Genomic DNA, 20,004 nt, shown 5'->3' with positions numbered 1-20,004 from the left:
GGTGTTCCTAATGTTTTGTACACTCAGTGCACATAATGGAGAGGAAAACTTGAAATGTAATCTAGAGAGAGACAAGTTAGAATATGAATCTCTTCTGAGAAAAACAGAGCAGTTAGGCGTGCCTTTGCCTAATGGGGGGTGTATTATCAAATGATACAGGCACAGAGCTGCAGACACTTGCAACAGGTTCGTTTAAACCAGGAAAGTATTAGTGTGCTAGTTTAAAACATTTATAGAAGTATATGTATATTGAAGTAGTTTGTGCCTAAAAAAAGGGCAGGAGAACAGTTGCCTCCCCCCCGGTTTAGACACCAGGCCGGGGGTTGAGTTTGAAATGGGAATAGGCCTACAATCAACATAATGGTCACAGATACCATCTGTGATTACATGTAGTCTGAAATGATTGGTGTAACATAGTAACTATGTGTAACTCAGTCCTAGATTAGGCCTACAGAGAAATCTGAAACCTACACCCAAGTTTACCTTCCTTTTATCTCGTGTGGAGTAAATGATATTTCCGCTGTCTTCACTTGTGTTGCATTTAGCACATCATATTGCAAATATAACCCTATTGAAAAATGAAAACATATATTGAAAAAAAAGCAACTATTGTGAGTTAAATCAGGATGGGTGGAATCTTGAGAACGGCCTAGATTTTACATCTCGAACTCCCAGAATCTTGCTGGTTTGTGCAGATTCTGAAACAATGCCCTGTGGATTCATCCATTTAAAATGATCTGTGACATTGGAAGTCATGTCCTCTATGCATCTCAAGTGGATTGATCTTCACATCAAACACATGTAGCTAGTTCTCGTTTCCATCTCATAGTTTGACAATGATACAATGGTGAAAAACACTAAGTATTTTACAAAGTGAGTGCTGTTGAAGCGCCATAAATGCTTACAAAGCAAACATTTGGCCTATTTGGGATGACATTTTAGCCTACTTGATTGGGCTGTTCTATTCTATATGAAAGATAGGACCACGATTCAACAAGTGATTACTGGCAAAGGATGTTAGGCTACTCTATCTCACTGACATTAACTGACTTTTCATCTTTCAAAGCTTAATTTGACTCAAAGCAAAGATAGAGGCAACACAATTAATTCAAGTGAAGTCTCGCGGTGTTTAGACACCTTTCAGACATCTTGCATTTTTCAGTCTGAAAGAACGAATTTATAAAATACCGTTGACTTCATCGGGCCAAGCGAACCCGAAATAACAGGGCCTTTATTGTTGATATTCGTGACTTATTTGTATTTCGACCGAATGCATGTGAGGCTATAGGTGGCTGAACCGAGAGCTCGCGTGCCAAACCACTGAGCGGATTGTCTCTCCCGGGGCTCTCGAGCCGTATTGTGCGTCATTTTCATAGCTGCATCTTGTTTTTCTATCGAGGCAACATGGCAACTCCCGCCGCGGTCAATCCATCGGGTAAGTCGCGATTTATCTTAAGGAAAAAACAAAAACAGTGGGGGTTTAATGGTGATTTATATCTTTAAAATGTAACATCTATTTTTGACATTTACCGGAATGGAAAGCGGCGCTTAGCTGAAGACGCCGACGTCAGGCTCACAGAGCTCAAGCTCTCCACAGCATCCCCTTCCCCCACGGAGCTATCGCAGCCTCAAAACACTTTCTGTACACCTAGAAACGCAATTTCTTCCTTATAGCGTGAACATACGTCCATTATTTACACACAAACAGCCTATAATAGGGGCAGAAGCTTTTTAATGTATTGTATGTATTATCTGCACGCAAAATGAGATGCTGGTTGCGTTTTGGCTCAATCCAACAGGCAGCTAGTTAGCTGCTGCTACGTGCTCTGATTTCACCGAATAGCCAGTCCCCCTCACGATACAAAGGTTATTTTGCATACCGAGCCCTTGGCCTATCGACGTTAACTCGGGCAATTTGAGTCGAGTCATTTGGACGTTTGTCACTAGTGTCAGTGTCAGTGATTTGTTGGTCCCTCTCCATCGCCGGTTGATTCGACAGTCATTAGCTAGATGAAATCTGCAGCTTGCTAGGCGCTAACAACACTGTAGCCTGGCTTTCTTTACTCAGTGTTATTTGAGGAAGAAGTTAAAGTTTTTAGTGAACGGCCTAAATAGTAACCTAGTGGCCTAGCTAGTCTCATTTGCATGACCAGAAAAACTACCTTTATATGCCTGTGTTTGAACCTTGAAGCTTTAGTTGTCATGTAATGACAGTCACAAAGGCGTTAATTACATTGTTGCTGTTATGTAGTCATTACGTTGTTACATTGTTACTGAGCAAATAAACGTACACACAGCATACACTTTTGTTGTTAGATTTTTACTGTATTACGGAAGTACAAGGCTACAATGCATCCTTAGCGGAGGTGCAATTATATCGCTGGCGCTCTTATTAATATAATCAATTCTGGGCAATGATACAAGTTTGGTAGTGATATAGAAGCAAACCATTTAGAGGAAGGCAAACAATGGTTTATATACACGTTGCTGAATTGCTGCTCGTCATCAAATTATGTGTAGGCTATGGAATGTAGGCTGAGCCTTGTGTGTTGAAAAATACTACTCTAAAAATAGGCCTAAATCTTACGTTTCCTAATGTGCATTCACTCCGGTTCTATTTGCTCTGTTTAGCCTAGGCCTGGTGTCTTTTGTATACAGTAACGTTAACTGATTATTGAGACTAACTGTTCTACTGCCAAAAACATTTAAGGAATACAGCTTCGATTTTACTGTCATTTCCAATAATAACCCCAACAGCAGGCCTCTCTCTCTCTCATTGGATATGCACATTTAAGTCTAATGAAGAAATAACTGGGCTGTTAACAGCACCGTGGCTGCATATAGAGTTGCCATGTGAAGAGAAGCATGGAACAGAATGAACAATCAACTGATTATTACCTGGGTTGCGTGTCACGCCTTGGTCTTAGTATTTTGTGTTTTCTTTAATTATTTGTTCAGGCCAGGGTGTGACATGGGTTTATTGTGTTGTCGTATTGGGGTTTTTGTAGGCATTGGGATTGTGGCTGATTAGGGGTGTGTCTAGCATAGTCTATGGCTGCCTGAGGCGGTTCTCAATCAGAGTCAGGTGATTCTCGTTGTCTCTGATTGGGAACCATATTTAGGTAGCCTGGATTTCACTGTGTATTTTGTGGGTGATTGTTCCTGTCTCTGTGTAGTGTTCACCAGATAGGCTGTAATTAGGTTTTCTTGTTTCGTTTGTTGTTTTTGTATTTATTTATTTATTTCATGTATCGCTATTATTTCATTAAAGAACATGAGTAACCACCACGCTGCATTTTGGTCCGACTCTCCTTCGACAGACGAACGCCGTTACATTGCGTTCCAATAATATTTAATTTCTCCTAAAGAGTACACTCCTTAACTACTTCCCACGAATCTAAAAGCATTGCATTTAAAAAAAAAAGTATTTACCAAAGATCATTATTTTTCATTAAAGCCAGATTACACAATGCATTAATCTCCTTTTATCCCAGTAACAAACCTATTTGTCAGATTATGCGATAGGCTATAATCCATGTTTGTTGTGTTTTGTTGTGAGAGCCAGTGATATTATGATGTCTTTGGGTGGATTGAAGAAGCTACACAGGGAATGCTGCTACTAGACATGGTGGCGCTGCTCCTAAGTAATGATAGGAGAAACCCCGGCTGTCCTCTCCAGCCCTAGCCTCCTGTAGCCAGACACTGTGTCCTGGCTGTCCTCTCCAGCCCTAGCCTCCTGTAGCCAGATGCTGTGTGTCCTGGCTGTCCTCTCCAGCCCTAGCCTCCTGTAGCCAGACACTGTGTCCTGGCAGTCCTCTCCAGCCCTAGCCTCCTGTAGGCAGACGCTGTGTGTCCAGGCTGTCCTCTCCAGCCCTAGCCTCCTGTAGCCAGACACTGTGTTCTCACCTAGAACCACAGTACGCCATGCTATGTCTGGCTGCCACCTCCTGAGCACTAGTTATTATGCATGTATGAGTTGAAGTGTTGTTTACATACCTCTAGGCTACTTCATGAATGAATGAATTAGTTGGTTGGTTCTTTGCTGGGGTCTGCATTGCAGCTGGGGGTTTTCCAAGAAAGAGAAAAGTAGAAGCTAGTGAAGGAGACAGAGAGGGAAGGATAGGAAAGGGAGGGAGAGGAGAGGGGAAACGTTAGCTTGTATCAAATATTAACAGAACTGCTGGAAGCACTGGGGCAGAGAAGGGGGTTTGTTTAGCATATCCATAACATCTGGCTGATGGAGTGAATGAGTAGACCAGAGAGAGAGAGGGGCTGAGTTGGTAGGCCTGGGAGAAGGAAAGGCACAGAGAGAGAAATTGTGATTTGGCACGCAATGTGCTTCAGCTCACCACCCAGCACGACACGGAGCGCCATATTCAGTCTTTCTGTGTCCTAAAACAGGCTGGATTTAGGCTACATTGAAAACAACAGAAAAGCCACCATGGCATGTTCTTGTGGAGGTTCAGGTACCACATGGCCATGTCCACGCTTTCAGGGTAATATTAATGCAGCTGTAATACAGTCACAATGTCACACAATGTCTAATGCCATGTTCTCATGTGGTACCTTTCTCTGTCCTCTGTTCCAGAGATGGGCAGTGAGTTGCCGGGGCCCGTTACTATGCCGGGGGCGGTGGTGGGGGCAGGCCAAGTGAGGATGGGCGGAGCCATGCCGGGCCGCGGGGGCAAGAGGAGATCCGGAGGGTGAGTACTATTTTATATCTGCATTTTACCCACAAGGCTATTCCACTGGTGTTCCAGGAGTATTACACCAGTATATCAAGAGTATTCCAGGTTTATCCCAGGACCAAATATTAATATAATTGCTTCATTATTCCAATGAGCAGAACTTCAGGCATGGATAACAAAAACACAGAGCAAGCACACAGGCCAATATTCCAATGTTGAATTTCAAACAAGCTTTATTAGCAGGACAGAGTAACACGCCAGAGATATACAATGTATGATAGTTTGACATAGTGTCACCGAAAAAAGCAAACCGTAATCTCATATAGCTGCATGTATGATTAAAAAAACACTCTCAGGTCGAAGACAGAGGGAACAGAAGATTTCGGGAGTATTCCACGGTACGTTAACCCCCGGGGTGAAATCAGGACATATTTACCCCAGGCCCTGGCATTCTGCCTATACAACAACATACAGTGCATTCGGAAAGTATTCAGACCCCTTTACCTTTTCCACATTTTGTTATATTATAGCCTTATTCTAAAATTGATTAAATTGTGTTTCCCCCCCCTCATCAATCTACACACAATACCCCATAATGACAAAGCAAAAACAGGTTGGATGGGGAGCGTTGCTGCACAGCTATTTTCAGGTCTTTCCAGAGATGTTAGATCAGGTTCAAGTCCGGGCTCTGGCTGGGCCACTCAAGGACATTCAGAGACTTGTCCCGAAGCCACTCCTGCGTTGTCTTGGCTGTGTTCTTAGGGTCGTTGTCCTGTTGGAAGGTGAAACTTCGCCCCAATCTGAGGTCTTGAGCGCTCTGTAACAGGTTTTCATAAAGGATCTCTCAGTACTTTGTTCCGTTCATCTTTCCCTCGATGCTGACTAATATCCCAGTCCCTGCCGCTGAAAAACATTCCTACAGCATGATGCTGCCACCACCATGCTTCACTGTAGGGATGGTGCCAGGTTTCCTCTAGATGTGACACTTAAGGCCAAAGAGTTCAATCTTGTTTCTCATGATTTGAGTCTTTAGGTGCCTTTCGGCAAACTCCAAGCAGGCTATCCGGTGCCTTTTACTGAGGAGTGCCTTTTCCGGTGCCTTTTACTACCGTCTGGCCATTCTACCATAAAGGGCTGATTGGTAGAAGATGCAGAGATGGTTGTCCTTCTGGAAGGTTCTGCCATCTCCACAGAGGGTTCTTGGTCACCTGACCAAGGCCCTTCTCCCCGGTTGCTCAATTTAGCAGGGCGGCCAGCTCTAGGAAGAGTCTTGGTGGTTCTAAACGTCTTCCATTTAAGAAAGATGGAGGCCACTGTGTTCTTGGGGCCCTTCAATGCTGCAGAATTATTTTGTACCCTTCCCCAGATCGGTGCCTCCACACAATCCTGTCTGGAAGCTCTACGGACAATTCCTTCGACCTCATGGCTTGGTTTCTTCTCTGACATGCACTGTCAACTGTGGGAACAGTTGACAGTGCCTTTCCAAATCATGTCCAATCAATTGAATTTACCAATCAAGTTGTAGAAACATCTCAAAGATGATCAATGGAAAACATGTGCCTGAGCTCAATTTTATGACTCCTAGCAAAGGGTCTGAATGCGTATGTATATATATAGAAGGTATTTCTGTTTTCTATTTTAGAGTAAGGCCGTAACAAAATGTGTAAAAGTCAAGGGGTTTGAATACTTTCCGAATGCACTGTATCCATTATACATCTAGCCTACACAAACATGAAGAAATAAAAGCCAAAGCCATCCAGGCAACTCGACATGACACGGAACACAACAGGGACCCGTCTAGGGCATCTTTTATTTACTCCTTACATAAATCTGTGGAGTCTGTGGATAGAAAAACTGGAGACATGTCATTTCCAGTAGGAGCCTGACTAAGACGGTCAGCAACACATACGGACTCAGAGTAATGATCCTCAATTTCCCTTGAGATAGGCTTGATGCTTGTGCTCGGTGGAAGCATGCTGTATGTATACTGTATTACCTCTACTATCACGCATAACCATGCATACTGCATTACCTCTACTATCACACATAACCATGCATACTGCATTACCTCTACTATCAGACATAGCCATGCACATTGCATTACCTCTACGATCAGACATAACCATGCATACTGCATTACCTCTACTATCACACATAACCATGCATAGGGCATTACCTTTAATATAACACATAACCATGCATGGTGCATTACCTCTACTATCACACAACCATGCATACTGCATTACCTCTACTATCAGACATAACCGTGCATATTGCATTACCTCTCGTATCAGGCATAACTGCATACTGCATCACCTCTACTATCAGACATAACCGTGCATACTGCATTACCTCTACTATCAGATATAACCGTGCATAGTACATTAGCTCTACTAGCAGACATAACCATGCATAGTGCATTACCTCTTGTAATAGGCATAACCGTGCATACTGCGTTACCTCTGGTATCAGGCATAACAGTGCATACTGCATTACCTCAACTATCAGGCATGCATACTGCATTACCTCTCCTATCAGACATAACCATGCGTACAACATTACCTCTCCAATCAGACATAAGCATGCATACTATGCTGTGACATGTTAGTCTGTGTAGTTGTTTTCTATTTCCTGGTTTCCTTGGTTACTCACCTCCCTATAACTGGAGGAGATCTGAGGTCCCTCCCCTGAGACCTTCTCTCCTCCAATGTGTTTTGAGAAGGAGGCAAGGCGAGAGGACGCGGGGAATCGAGGAAAGAGTTGAGAAAGAACCATTGAATGGGGAAAGCCACACTACTGAGGGGCTGCATGTGACAGACAGAGACAGACAGACAAGCAGACAGAGTGATACTTAGGAATACAGAGAGACAGACAAGCAGACAGAGTGATACTTAGGAATACAGAGAGACAGACAAGCAGACAGAGTGATACTTAGGAATGCCGAGAGACAGATAGACAAGCAGACAGGGATACTTAGGAATACAGAGAGGCAGACAGAGTGATACTTAGGAATACAGAGAGACAGACAAGCAGACAGAGTGATACTTAGGAATACAGAGAGACAGACAAGCAGACAGAGTGATACTTAGGAATGCCGAGAGACAGATAGACAAGCAGACAGGGATACTTAGGAATACAGAGAGGCAGACAGGGTGATACTTAGGAATACAGAGACAGACAAATACTCATCAGTCACTTCTACTATTATCAGAAGAATGAGTGGCAGAGAAGATTATTATCACAGACTATATCATTAAGGTGAAGGCGTTACTCAGCACTCAACTCATGACACTACTCAGTGACTGTGTTCCTTTATACCTCAGTTATAACAGTAACTGGCCCTCTGTTTAACTCTATCTTGGTCCGTCATCAGGTGCGAACTCGACCGGAGGCTGAATTCAGTCAAGCCTAAGAATCATTCACAATCTCAGTCATATATGCTCTAGCTAATCAGTCATCAGATTAAGTGAAATATACTGGTGTACATTGCTTTGACACATACACACACACACACACACACACAACAAAGCTTATCTGTTATCAACAGATCGCTGTATCAAGACCAAAAAAAGGCGAAACCGATTAATCGGCCATATTTTTTTAAATGTATTTGTAATAATGACAATTACAACAATACTGAATGAACACTTATTTTAACTTAATATAATACGTCAACAAAAATCAATTTAGCCTCAAATAAATAATGAAACATGTTCAATTTGGTTTAAATAATGCAAAAACAAAGTGTTGGAGAAGTTCAAGTGCAATATGTGCCATGTAAAAAAGCTAACGTTTGAGTTCCTTGCTCAGAACATGAGAACATGTGAAAGTTGGTGGTTCCTTTTAACATGAGACTTCAATATTCCAAGGTAAGAGGTTTTAGGTTGTAGTTAATATAGTATTTATAGGACTATTTCTCTCTATACCATTTGTATTTCATATACCTTTGACTATTGGATGTTCTTATAGGCACTATAGTATTGCCAGTGTAACAGTATAGCTTCCGTTCCTCTCGCCCCTACCTTGGCTCGAACTAGGAACACATCGACAACAGCCACACTCGAAGCAGCGTTACCCATCGCTCCACAAAAGCCGCAGCCCTTGCAGAGCAAGAGGAATAGCTACTCCAAGTCTCAGAGCGAGTGACGTTTGAAACAGTATTAGCGCACACCCAGCTAACTAGCTAGCCATTTCACATCGGTTACACCAGCCATTAGGCTGATAGGCTTGAAGTCATAAACAGCACTGTGCTTGCGAAGAGCTGCTGGCAAAACGCACAAAAGTGCTGTTTGAATGAATGCTTACAAGCCTGCTGGTGCCTACCATCGCTCAGTCAGACTGCTCTATCAAATCATAGACTTAATTATAACATAATAACATACAGAAATACGAGCCTTTGGTCATTAATATGGTAAAATCCGGAAACTATCATTTCGAAAACAAAACGTTTATTCTTTCAGTGAAATACGGAACCGTTCAGTATTTTATCTAACATTTGGCATCCCTAAGTCTAAATATTCTTGTTACATTGTACAACCTTCAATGTTATGTCATAATTATGGCAAATTAGTTTGCAATGAGCCAGGCTGCCTCTGGCAGGTATACCCTGACTCTGCGTGCAATGAACGCAAGAGAAATGACACCATTTTACCTGGTTAATATTGCCTGCTAACCTGGATTTATTTTAGCTAAATATGCAGGTTTTAAAATATATATTTCTGTGTATTGATTTTAAGAAAGGCATTGGTGTTTATGGTTAGGTTCAGTCGTCCAACGATTGTGCTTTTTTCGCAAATGCGCTTTTGTTAAATAATCCCCCAGCGTTGCATCGATTATATGCAACGCAGGACACGCTAGATAAACTAGTAATATCATCAACCATGTGTAGTTATAACTAGTGATTATGATTGATTGATTGTTTTTTATAAGATAAGTTTAATGCTAGCTAGCAACTTACCTTGGCTTCTACTGCATTCGCGTAACAGGCAGTCTCCTCGTGGAGTGCAATGAGAGGCAGGTGGTTAGTGCGTTGGACTAGTTAACTGTAAGGTTGCAAGATTGGTTCCCCCGAGCTGACAAGGTGAAAATCTGTCGTTCTGCCCCTGAATAAGGAAGTTCCTAGGCCGTCATTGAAAATAAGAATGTGTTCTTAACTGACTTGCCTGGTTAAATAAAGGTATACAAATACAAATAAAATGTTTTTTTTAAAATCGGCACCCAAAAATACAGATTTCCGATTATTATGAAAACCTGAAATCGGCCCTTATTAATCGGCCATTCTGATTAATCGGTCGACCTCTAATCAAGACATCACAGGTCAATTCAGTAGTCTGTTAAACACACCGGTGTGAGATGAGATTGACAAACGCCACTCTGGACGAGTCATCACTAGTGGTATAGCAACCTTTGAACTACAGAGGCGGGATCAGCGGTTTGCACTACCCACGCTTCCTCTATGCTCTGAGCAATACCTACTTGATTGTACTTTTTGAATAATAACGATACGTTTTATTTCTATAGTGCTGTTCATGTGAAAAGGCAAACACCGCAAATTGCTTTACATTACAAAGGCAACGTGCAAAAATAGACGTAACACCTCTGGAACCGTTTGTCATTCTGACGTGTTTGTCCGTTCAGTGTGTTGACTCACTTCACTAAAACAGTAAGGCTTTAAAGGTATGATTTCTTCTCATGATCCGTTGTTTCTTGACACACATGTTGTGTGAAAAGCAACCTTGAAATGTACTCAAATGCTGCATAAGAAAAGACTCCTCAGAAATGTGGGCGTAACGTAAGGTTTTTAATGCTCTTTCTGATACTCTTTAATCAAATGTCTCAGTGAAGTTGAGTTGTAGTGTTTTCACCATAACATGTCGACTGCAGGGCCCATTGGCCCTAGTCCAAAAGTGGTGCACTATAGGGGCAAAGTGTGCCATTTGAGACTCAGTCTTAGTGTCGAGGGACGCAGAGGAAATTGATTCATTTATCTGTTTGGCAGTGACTATGCATTTCACAATTTCTGTTGTTGTTGCACCAGGTCTTTGAACAGGGGATGAAATAAGCATTCTCATTGTTCAGGAGGAACAGGGATGAAATAAGCATTCTCATTGTTCAGGAGGAACTGAGGAGGAAATGAGCATTCTCATTGTTCAGGAGGAACTGAGGAGGAAATAAGCATTCTCATTGTTCAGGAGGAACAGGGAGGAAATAAGCATTCTCATTGTTCAGGAGGAACTGAGGAGGAAATTAGCATTCTCATTGTTCAGGAGGAACAGGGAGGAAATAAGCATTCTCATTGTTCAGGAGGAACAGGGATGAAATAAGCATTCTCATTGTTCAGGAGGAACAGGGAGGAAATAAGCATTCTCATTGTTCAGGAGGAACAGGGATGAAATAAGCATTCTCATTGTTCAGGAGGAACAGGGAGGAAATAAGCATTCTCATTGTTCAGGAGGAACTGAGGAGGAAATTAGCATTCTCATTGTTCAAGAGGAACTGAGGAGGAAATGAGCATTCTCATTGTTCAGGAGGAACTGAGGAGGAAATGAGCATTCTCATTGTTCAGGAGGAACTGAGGAGGAAATGAGCATTCTCATTGTTCAGAGGAACTGAGGAGGAAATGAGCATTCTCATTGTTCAGGAGGAACTGAACATTCTCATTGTTCAGGGAACTGAGAAAATGAGCATTCTCATTGTTCAGGAGGAACTGTTCAGGGAACTGAGGAAATGAGCATTCTCATTGTTCAGGAGGAACTGAGGAGGAAATAAGCATTCTCATTGTTCAGGAGGAACAGGGAGGAAATAAGCATTCTCATTGTTCAGGAGGAACTGAGGAGGAAATTAGCATTCTCATTGTTCAGGAGGAACTGAGGAGGAAATGAGCATTCTCATTGTTCAGGAGGAACTGAGGAGGAAATGAGCATTCTCATTGTTCAGGAGGAACTGAGGAGGAAATGAGCATTCTCATTGTTCAGGAGGAACTGAGGAGGAAATGAGCATTCTCATTGTTCAGGAGGAACTGAGGAGGAAATGAGCATTCTCATTGTTCAGGAGGAACTGAGGAGGAAATTAGCATTCTCATTGTTCAAGAGGAACTGAGGAGGAAATTAGCATTCTCATTGTTCAAGAGGAACTGAGGAGGAAATTAGCATTCTCATTGTTCAAGAGGAACTGAGGAGGAAATTAGCATGCTCATTGTTCAGGAGGGACTGGGGAGGAAATTAGCATTCTCATTGTTCAGGAGGAACAGAGGAGGAAATGAGCATTCTAATTGTTCAGAAGGAACTGAGGAGGAAATAAGCATTCTCATTGTTCAGGAGGAACAGGGATGAAATGAGCATTCTCATTGTTCAGGAGGAACAGGGAGGAAATAAGCATTCTCATTGTTTAGGAGGAACTGAGGAGGAAATTAGCATTCTCATTGTTCAAGAGGAACTGAGGAGGAAATGAGCATTCTCATTGTTCAGGAGGAACTGAGGAGGAAATGAGCATTCTCATTGTTCAAGAGGAACTGAGGAGGAAATGAGCATTCTCATTGTTCAGGAGGAACTGAGGAGGAAATGAGCATTCTCATTGTTCAGGAGGAACTGAGGAGGAAATGAGCATTCTCATTGTTCAGGAGGAACAGGGATGAAATGAGCATTCTCATTGTTCAGGAGGAACTGAGGAGGAAATTAGCATTCTCATTGTTCAGGAACTGAGGAGGAAATGAGCATTCTCATTGTTCAGGAGGAACAGAGGAGGAAATTAGCATTCTCATTGTTCAGGAGGAACAGGGAAATGAGCATTCTCATTGTTCAAGAGGAACTGAGGAGGAAATTAGCATTCTCATTGTTCAAGAGGAACTGAGGAGGAAATTAGCATGCTCATTGTTCAGGAGGGACTGGGGAGGAAATTAGCATTCTCATTGTTCAGGAGGAACAGAGGAGGAAATGAGCATTCTAATTGTGGTAGCTCCTCTGTTTGATATTTTTTATATTTTGTGTCCACTGGATTAGAAAGCTAGAAAGATTTGGCTGTCAAGCTAATTTCCCTCTGCAGGAAAATATAAGCAGACAGCCATAAAACAATGGCAACACACACATATGGACAGTTTGCACACACACACACACACCCTAGACTAGATGAGTAACTGTTTTGGTCTTTGATTGCAGGATGGACTTTGATGACGAGGATGGGGAAGGACCAAGTAAATTTTCAAGGTGAGAACAGTGAATGATGGCCCACTGATATTTCCATGTAATAAGTATCACTCATTGTTATAACAAATTACTCTTTCTATGAGAAGCAGTCAAGTTCTAGACTTGAAGTTGTTGCTATGAGTGTTTATTATACAGAATTCCATATTTTGTACAATCATTCCTTGTTGTCATGGACATTCAATCACATTTACCAAACCCATTGTTTCATATTTTCAAGCGTTTTAACATTTTTGATCTGTTAAACGTTTTTTTGTTCCTCAAAAGCAGCTTCAGCTGTCGTTCCACCCACAGGCATTCTCTCACGTGTTGTTTTCTCCAACGTGTGGTTTATCCTCTCTATTCTATGTTCTCTCAGATTTATCCAGAGTTCTCTGGCAGCTGTGGTCTCTGTTAGTGGAGTGGAGACAATGCCCTCTGCTGGGGAGAAGATAAACTACAACAGCATGTTGTATATACTGAGAAACACACTACTACCTCTACCACATTACTATCTCTCTCATTTTAAAATTGATGAGAAGAGCCTACCAAACAACCAGAGCCCTTTGACCAAAAATACCACATTGATAAATAGTGGGCTTTGTTGCAGACATCCAGCATGCCACAGTTTATTATACAAAGTGTTCTCACACACCTTCTGAAAGTCTCTTGTTACTCCATACCTCACCAGGCCACGGGAAATCCTATTTTTCAAGTTCTCTCCCCTGTCCACTCTAGTGAGACCTTCTTAGAGGCCAGAGAGTACCGATCCCATAGGGCTCTGGTCAAAAGTTGTGCACTACATAGGGAATAGTTAGCACTTTTACAGCCACTTAATACAACGCATGCCCATTTTCTGCTGTTACACCCATTACCTGTCCTGTGCATGTTGCTCTCATCAAAATATCTAACACTTTTTAAATCCCATAAATAGCATGTGTATCATTCTAATTGTACATGTGTTACCCCATATTCAGGCTACTGTTTTCAGGCTATTGTTATCAGGCTACTACTCTGTTATGGTGTGTCAGGCTACCGTGTTCAGGCTACCATGTTAGAGTGTGGTCAGGCTACCGTGTTTAGACTACGGTTATCAGGCTACTGTGCTAAGGCTACTGTGCTAAGGCTACTGTGATCAGGGTACTGTGTTAGGGTGTGGTCAGGCTACTGTTCTCAGGATATTGTGTTCAGGCTACTGTGTTAGTGTGGTCAGGCTACCGTGTTTAGACGATGGTTATCAGTCTACTGTGTTAGGCTACTGTTCTCAGGCTACTGTGTTCAGGCTACCGTGTTTAAACTATGGTTATCATTCTACTGTGTTAGGCTACTGTGTTCAGGCTACCGTGTTTAGACTGGTTATCATTCTACTGTTCTCAGGCTACTGTTCTCAGGCTACTGTGTTCAGGCTACCGTGTTTAGACTACTGTTCTCAGTCTACTGTTCTCAGGCTACCGTGGTCATGCTACTGTGTTCAGGTGTTTGCGTCTCAGTGAGTGGTGTCCCAGGTGTTACATGCTGTGTTTCTTCTCTGCTCCTCTCTCTAGGTATGATGATGATGATCAGATACCTGGTGATGATAAGGAGAGATATGCCAGGTAGGCCTGGCCTGCTAGAGCTCCATAGGATTTCACTGACTCACCCCACCTCCCAGGGCTTGACTAAAACACTTAACTAACGTTTACAGCGGTGTCAGGTTACACCTGCTCTTTTCACCAGTGAATAAAACACTACATGCATTTGTTTTAAACACTAACTGTTAAGCATGGATAAAAGGGATGTTTTTACAGTTGTCTTTCATTCCTTAATGGAAATATCAGGTGTAAACTTAATTTCAAACAGTGCAGCCAAGCGCTGAGTGAATTTGACCCACAGAGATGTGGAGACTTGGATAGAATACAGTCAAAAGGAAAGCCTAAATTCCCAGGGATTTCAGATGGAAAGCCTAAATTCCCAGGGATTTCAGATGGAAAGCCTAAATTCCCAGGGATTTCAGATGGAACGCCTAAATTCCCAGGCATTTCAGATGGAAAGCCTAAATTCCCAGGCATTTCAGATGGAAAGCCTAAATTCCCAGGCATTTCAGATGGAAAGCCTAAATTCCCAGGGATTTCAGATGGAAAGCCTAAATTCCCAGGGATTTCAGATGGAAAGTCTAAATTCTCAGGGTTTTCAGATGAAAAGTCTAAATTCTCAGGGATTTCAGATGGAAAGCCTAAATTCCCAGGGATTTCAGATGGAATGCCTAAATTCTCAGGGATTTCAGATGGAAAGCCTAAATGCCCAGAGATTTCAGATGGAAAGCCTAAATTCTCCGGGATTTCAGATGGAAAGCCTAAATTCCCAGGGATTTCAGATGGAAAGCCTAAATGCCCAGGGATTTCAGATGGAAAGCCTAAATGCCCAGGGATTTCAGATGGAAAGCCTAAATTCCCAGGGATTTCAGATGGAAAGCCTAAATGCCCAGGGACTTCAAGTAAATCATACCAATTCAAAAATCAAAATCAATCAGAGCTCCCCCAGAGCTCCCCCAGTAGTAACTCTGAAACAAACCTACTTTTCAAAATTGTCAATTTATTAATCTGATGTTTTATTCATCATTCATCTTCATAATGTATTTATGCCACCAGACCTGCTATGGAAATGAAGGTTGTTTCCCAAATGGCTCCCTATTCAGTTAGTGCTGACTCAAAAAGGGCTTGTATGGAAACCTCACCTTATTCAGTTAGTGCTGACTCAAAAAGGGCTTGTATAGAAACCTCACCCTATTCAGGTAGTACTGACTCAAAACGGGCTTGTATGGAAACCTCACCCTATTCAGGTAGTACTGACTCAAAAAGGGCTTGTATGGAAACCTCACCCTATTCAGTTAGTGCTGACTCAAAAGGGCTTGTATGGAAACCTCACCCTATTCAGTTAGTACTGACTCAAAAAGGGCTTGTATGGAAACCTCACCTATTTGGGACATTAGAAATACAGTGCCTTCAGAAAGTATTCACACCCCTGGACTTTTTCCATATTTTGTTGTGTTACAGCCTGAATTTAAATTGATTCAATTTAATGTTTTTCTCACTGTCCTACACACAATACCTCATAATGTCAAAGTGTTTACAAATGAATTACAAATGAAAATCTGAAATGTTTTGAGTCAATAAGTATTCAAGCCCTTTGTTATGCAAGCCTAAATAAGTTCAGGAGGAAACATTTTTCACAAGTTGTATGGACTCACTCTGTCTGCAATAATAGTGCTTAACTTCTCTAGAGGGTGTGGGACAGTAGCGTCCCACCTGGCCAACATTCAGTGAAATTGCAGAGTGCCAAATTTAAATGACTATAATTACTATACATTTAACTTTCATGAAATCACAATTGTAATACATCAAAATAAAGCTTAACTTGTTGTTAATCCAGCCACCGTGTCATATTTCAAAAAGGCTTTACGGTGAAAGCAAACCATGAGATTATCTGAGGACAGCACTCAGCAAACAAAACATTACATACCAGCCAAGTAGATTAGTCACAAAAGTTAGAAATAGCAATAAAATGAATCACTTACCTTTGATGATCTTTGTATGGTTGCACTCACAAGATGCCCAGTTACACAATAAATGTTTGTTTTGTTCGATAAAGTCCCTCTTTATATCCAAAAACCTCAATTTTGTTGGCGCGTTTTGTTCAGTAATCCAATGGCTCAAACGCGGTCACAAGAGGCAGACGAAAATTCCAAATAGTATCTGTAAAGTTCGTAGAAACATGTCAAACGATGTTCATAATCAATCCTCAGGTTGTTTTTAGCCTAAATAATTGATAATATTTCAACCGGACAATAGCGTCGTCAATATAAAAGAAGAACAAGAAAGGTGCGCTCTCGGTCGTGCGCAGGAAACAGCTCTGGGGACATCCCACTATCCACTGACTCAAAGTTGTCATTCTCTCTCATTTTTCAGAATAAAAGCCTGAAACAATGTCTAAAGACTATTCACAATAAGTAGAAGCAATAGGGAACAGAATCTGGGTCCTATCCCTTTAAAAATTGGGAAACACCAAAGTAAAACATTATTTTAACAGTTCTAGAAACTTTGGAGTGTTTCCTATCCAAATATACTAATTATATGCATACCCTAGCTTCTGGGCCTGAGTAGCAGGCAGTTTACTTTGGGCACACTTTTCATCCGGAGGTGAAAATAGTGCCCCCTACCCTAGTGAGGTTAACATGATTTTGGAATGACTACCTCTGTACCCCACACATACAATTTTCTGTAAGGTCCCTCAGTCGAGACATGAATTTCAAACACAGATTCAACCACAAGACCACAGGTTTTCCAATGCCTAGCAAAGAAGGGCATCTATTGGTATATGGGTAAAAAAAAATTAAGTAGATATTGAAAATTCCTTGGGCGTGGTGGAGTTATTCATTATACTTTAGATGGTATATCAATACACCCAGTCACTACAAAGACACAGGCGTCCTTCCTAACTCAGTTGCCAGAGAGGAAGGAAACCGCTCAGGGATTTCACCATTAGGCCAATGGTGACTTTTTAAAACAGTTTAAAACTGAGGATGGATCAACAACATTGCAGGTTCTCCACAATACTAACCTAATTGACAGAGTGAAAAGAAGGAAGCCTGTACAGAATGCAAATATTCAAAAACATGCATCCTGTTTTCAGCAAAGCAATTCACTTTGTGTCCTGCAAACAAAGTGTCACGTTTGGGGCAAATCCAATACAACAGATTACTGAGTACCACTCCATATTTTCAAGCATAGTGGTGGCTGCATCATGTTATGGGTATACTTGTAATTGTTAAGGACTATGGAATTTTTCAGGATAAAAAAATTAATTGAATGGAGCTAAGCACAGCCAAAATCCTAGAGGGAAACTTAGTTAAAGTCTCCTTTCCAACAGACACTGGGAGAGGAATTCAACTTTCAGAAGGACAATAACCTAAAACACAAGGCCACATTTACAATGGAGTTGCTTACCAAGAAGACAGTGAATGTTCCTGAGTGGCTGAGTTAGTTTTCACTTAAATCTGCTTGAAAATCTATGGCAAGACCTCAAAATGGTTGTCTAGCAATGATCAACAACCAATTTGACAGAGCTTGAAGAACTTGGGCAAATGTTTCACAATCCAGGTGTAGAATGCTCTGAGAGGTTTACCCAGAAAGACTCACAGCTGTAATCGCTGCCAAAGGTGATTGTAACATGTATTGACTCATTTGGGTTGAATACTTATCTAAGTAAGATATATTAGTGTTTTATTTTACACATTTTTGACCTTACCAAGTATTTTGTCTAGATCTTTGAAAAACATTACAATTAAATTCATTTTAATCCCACTTTGTAACAACAAAATGTTGTAAAAGTCAAGGGGTGTGAATACTTTCTGAAGGCAATGTATGTTATTCACACATGACGTTCATGATCAAATAAATGAACATAGAAATTGAGGACCTGTCTATCCGTAGCTCAGAGATTGTGTTCTGGTTTGCTGTGTTCTTTAATCCCTGTATGTTCTTTATGTCCTCAGAAGACAAACTCAAACGCTGAAAAGCAACTGAATAACTTCTCTTCTCCTAACTTCCCTTTAGTCTTCTCTAGTACAGAGTATTATGGTTCTTAGACTTACGTGCACGTACTCCTATCTCCAAGAATGGCTGGCAATGAATTCAGTTTAAATAAAAGTGTGTATCCAGCCATAGGTAGGTGTTGAACAACCAAGTTTGAAGTCGGTTCACTAGAGTTTACCTTACTGTATCAAAACTAACATACTAAGCTTTTAACACCGAAAGTTCCAATTCAAACCAATGGAGGCAAATGATTTTGTAGGCAGCCCGTCCTGCCTAAGCACCGCTAGGGGAAACACTGGTATATGCAGATGGTTGTCACTGGATGCTCATGTTAGAAAAAAAACTGCATTATCATGAAATCAGAATTGGGTTTAGGGTTATGGTGCATACACATCAATGCTAAAACAAATGCACAAACACACACCAAATCGGCCCACAGTACAGCCTCAAAGACCCCTTCTGTCTGTTCAATGCTTTTCACTGATTTGTGAATTTTAAGATAAGAAATGATGTTTACATTTATATCCTGTCCACCGTGGCTGTAATGGTTTTCTTCTGGTGAAAGAGAGGCGGACCAAAATGCAGCGTGGTGGTTATTCATGTTTTTTAATGAAGAAAACTATACATGAATAAAGGTGTGAAAACCTAAACAGCCTATCTGGTGACAACAAACGCAAAGACAGGAACAATCACCCACAAAACCCAACACAAAACAGGCTACCTAAATATGGTTCCCAATCAGAGACAATGACTAACACCTGCCTCTGATTGAGAACCATATCAGGCCAAACATAGAAATAGACAAACCAGACACACAACATAGAATGCCCACCCAGCTCACGTCCTGACCAACACTAAAACAAGGAAAACACATACGAACGATGACCAGAACGTGACAGTGGCCAACCAGTGACGACCACCCCCCCCCCCTCCTGACCACCAGCGACGCCTCCCCCTATGTGTCTAAATCCTCCTCTCTGTTCCAGAGAGAACCACAGCGAGATAGAGCGGCGTCGCCGTAACAAGATGACCCAGTACATAACGGAGCTGTCGGACATGGTGCCCACCTGCAGCGCTCTGGCCCGCAAGCCAGACAAACTGACTATCCTCCGCATGGCCGTGTCCCACATGAAGTCCATGAGAGGGACCGGGAACACGTCCACTGACGGGGCGTACAAGCCCTCCTTCCTGACCGAACAGGTATTATAGGTGGGGGTGACGATGGCCGCGTTCCAGGCTGACTACATTGCAGACAACTACCAGCTAACTGCATCGTATGATATCGCAATCTGATAACCCAACTGCGCTGTCGATGAAATGGCACACGACCATTGGTTGATGCCATGCAATGACTGCAATGTAGTCGGCCTGGAACACGACCAATGTGTGTGTGTGTTTTGTGGGTGGGTTGGTCATGGGGGCTGATGTGCGCGTATCTGTGTGTGTGTGCGTTTTGCGTGTGTGTGTGTGTCTGTGTGAGTAATTTAGCAGGGTCTACAAACCCTCCTCCTCAGCAAACAGGTAATAATAAAACAACTTTATTTGTATAGCACATTTCATACAGAGACC

At 41.9% G+C, this 20,004-nt stretch overlaps 1 protein-coding gene across 6 annotated transcripts in view; it reads left to right on the top strand.

Annotated features, from left to right (window-relative positions):
• The first annotated feature begins 1,126 nt into the window (after positions 1 to 1,126).
• Positions 1,127 to 20,004, top strand: part of arnt2 (aryl-hydrocarbon receptor nuclear translocator 2) — a 121,865-nt gene continuing 102,987 nt past the window's right edge. Inside the window, exons 1-6 of one of the 6 annotated variants that reach the window (XM_042316165.1) lie at positions 1,127 to 1,435; positions 4,589 to 4,703; positions 12,842 to 12,889; positions 14,410 to 14,460; positions 19,434 to 19,635; positions 19,924 to 19,956. In XM_042316165.1, coding sequence (XP_042172099.1) covers positions 1,405 to 1,435; positions 4,589 to 4,703; positions 12,842 to 12,889; positions 14,410 to 14,460; positions 19,434 to 19,635; positions 19,924 to 19,956 — 480 coding nt within the window. In that variant the 5' untranslated portion in view covers positions 1,127 to 1,404. Of the gene's footprint in view, positions 1,436 to 4,588; positions 4,704 to 12,841; positions 12,890 to 14,409; positions 14,461 to 19,421; positions 19,636 to 19,923; positions 19,957 to 20,004 lie in introns of all 6 variants that reach the window. The other 5 variants (XM_042316164.1, XM_042316168.1, XM_042316167.1 and 2 more) reach the window with 5 other exon arrangements.

Source organism: Oncorhynchus tshawytscha, unplaced genomic scaffold (assembly GCF_018296145.1).
Source record: "Oncorhynchus tshawytscha isolate Ot180627B unplaced genomic scaffold, Otsh_v2.0 Un_contig_6529_pilon_pilon, whole genome shotgun sequence".
In the NCBI taxonomy this organism is placed as follows: Eukaryota; Metazoa; Chordata; class Actinopteri; order Salmoniformes; family Salmonidae; genus Oncorhynchus; species Oncorhynchus tshawytscha.
This window is presented reverse-complemented; position numbering and strand designations above follow the sequence as displayed.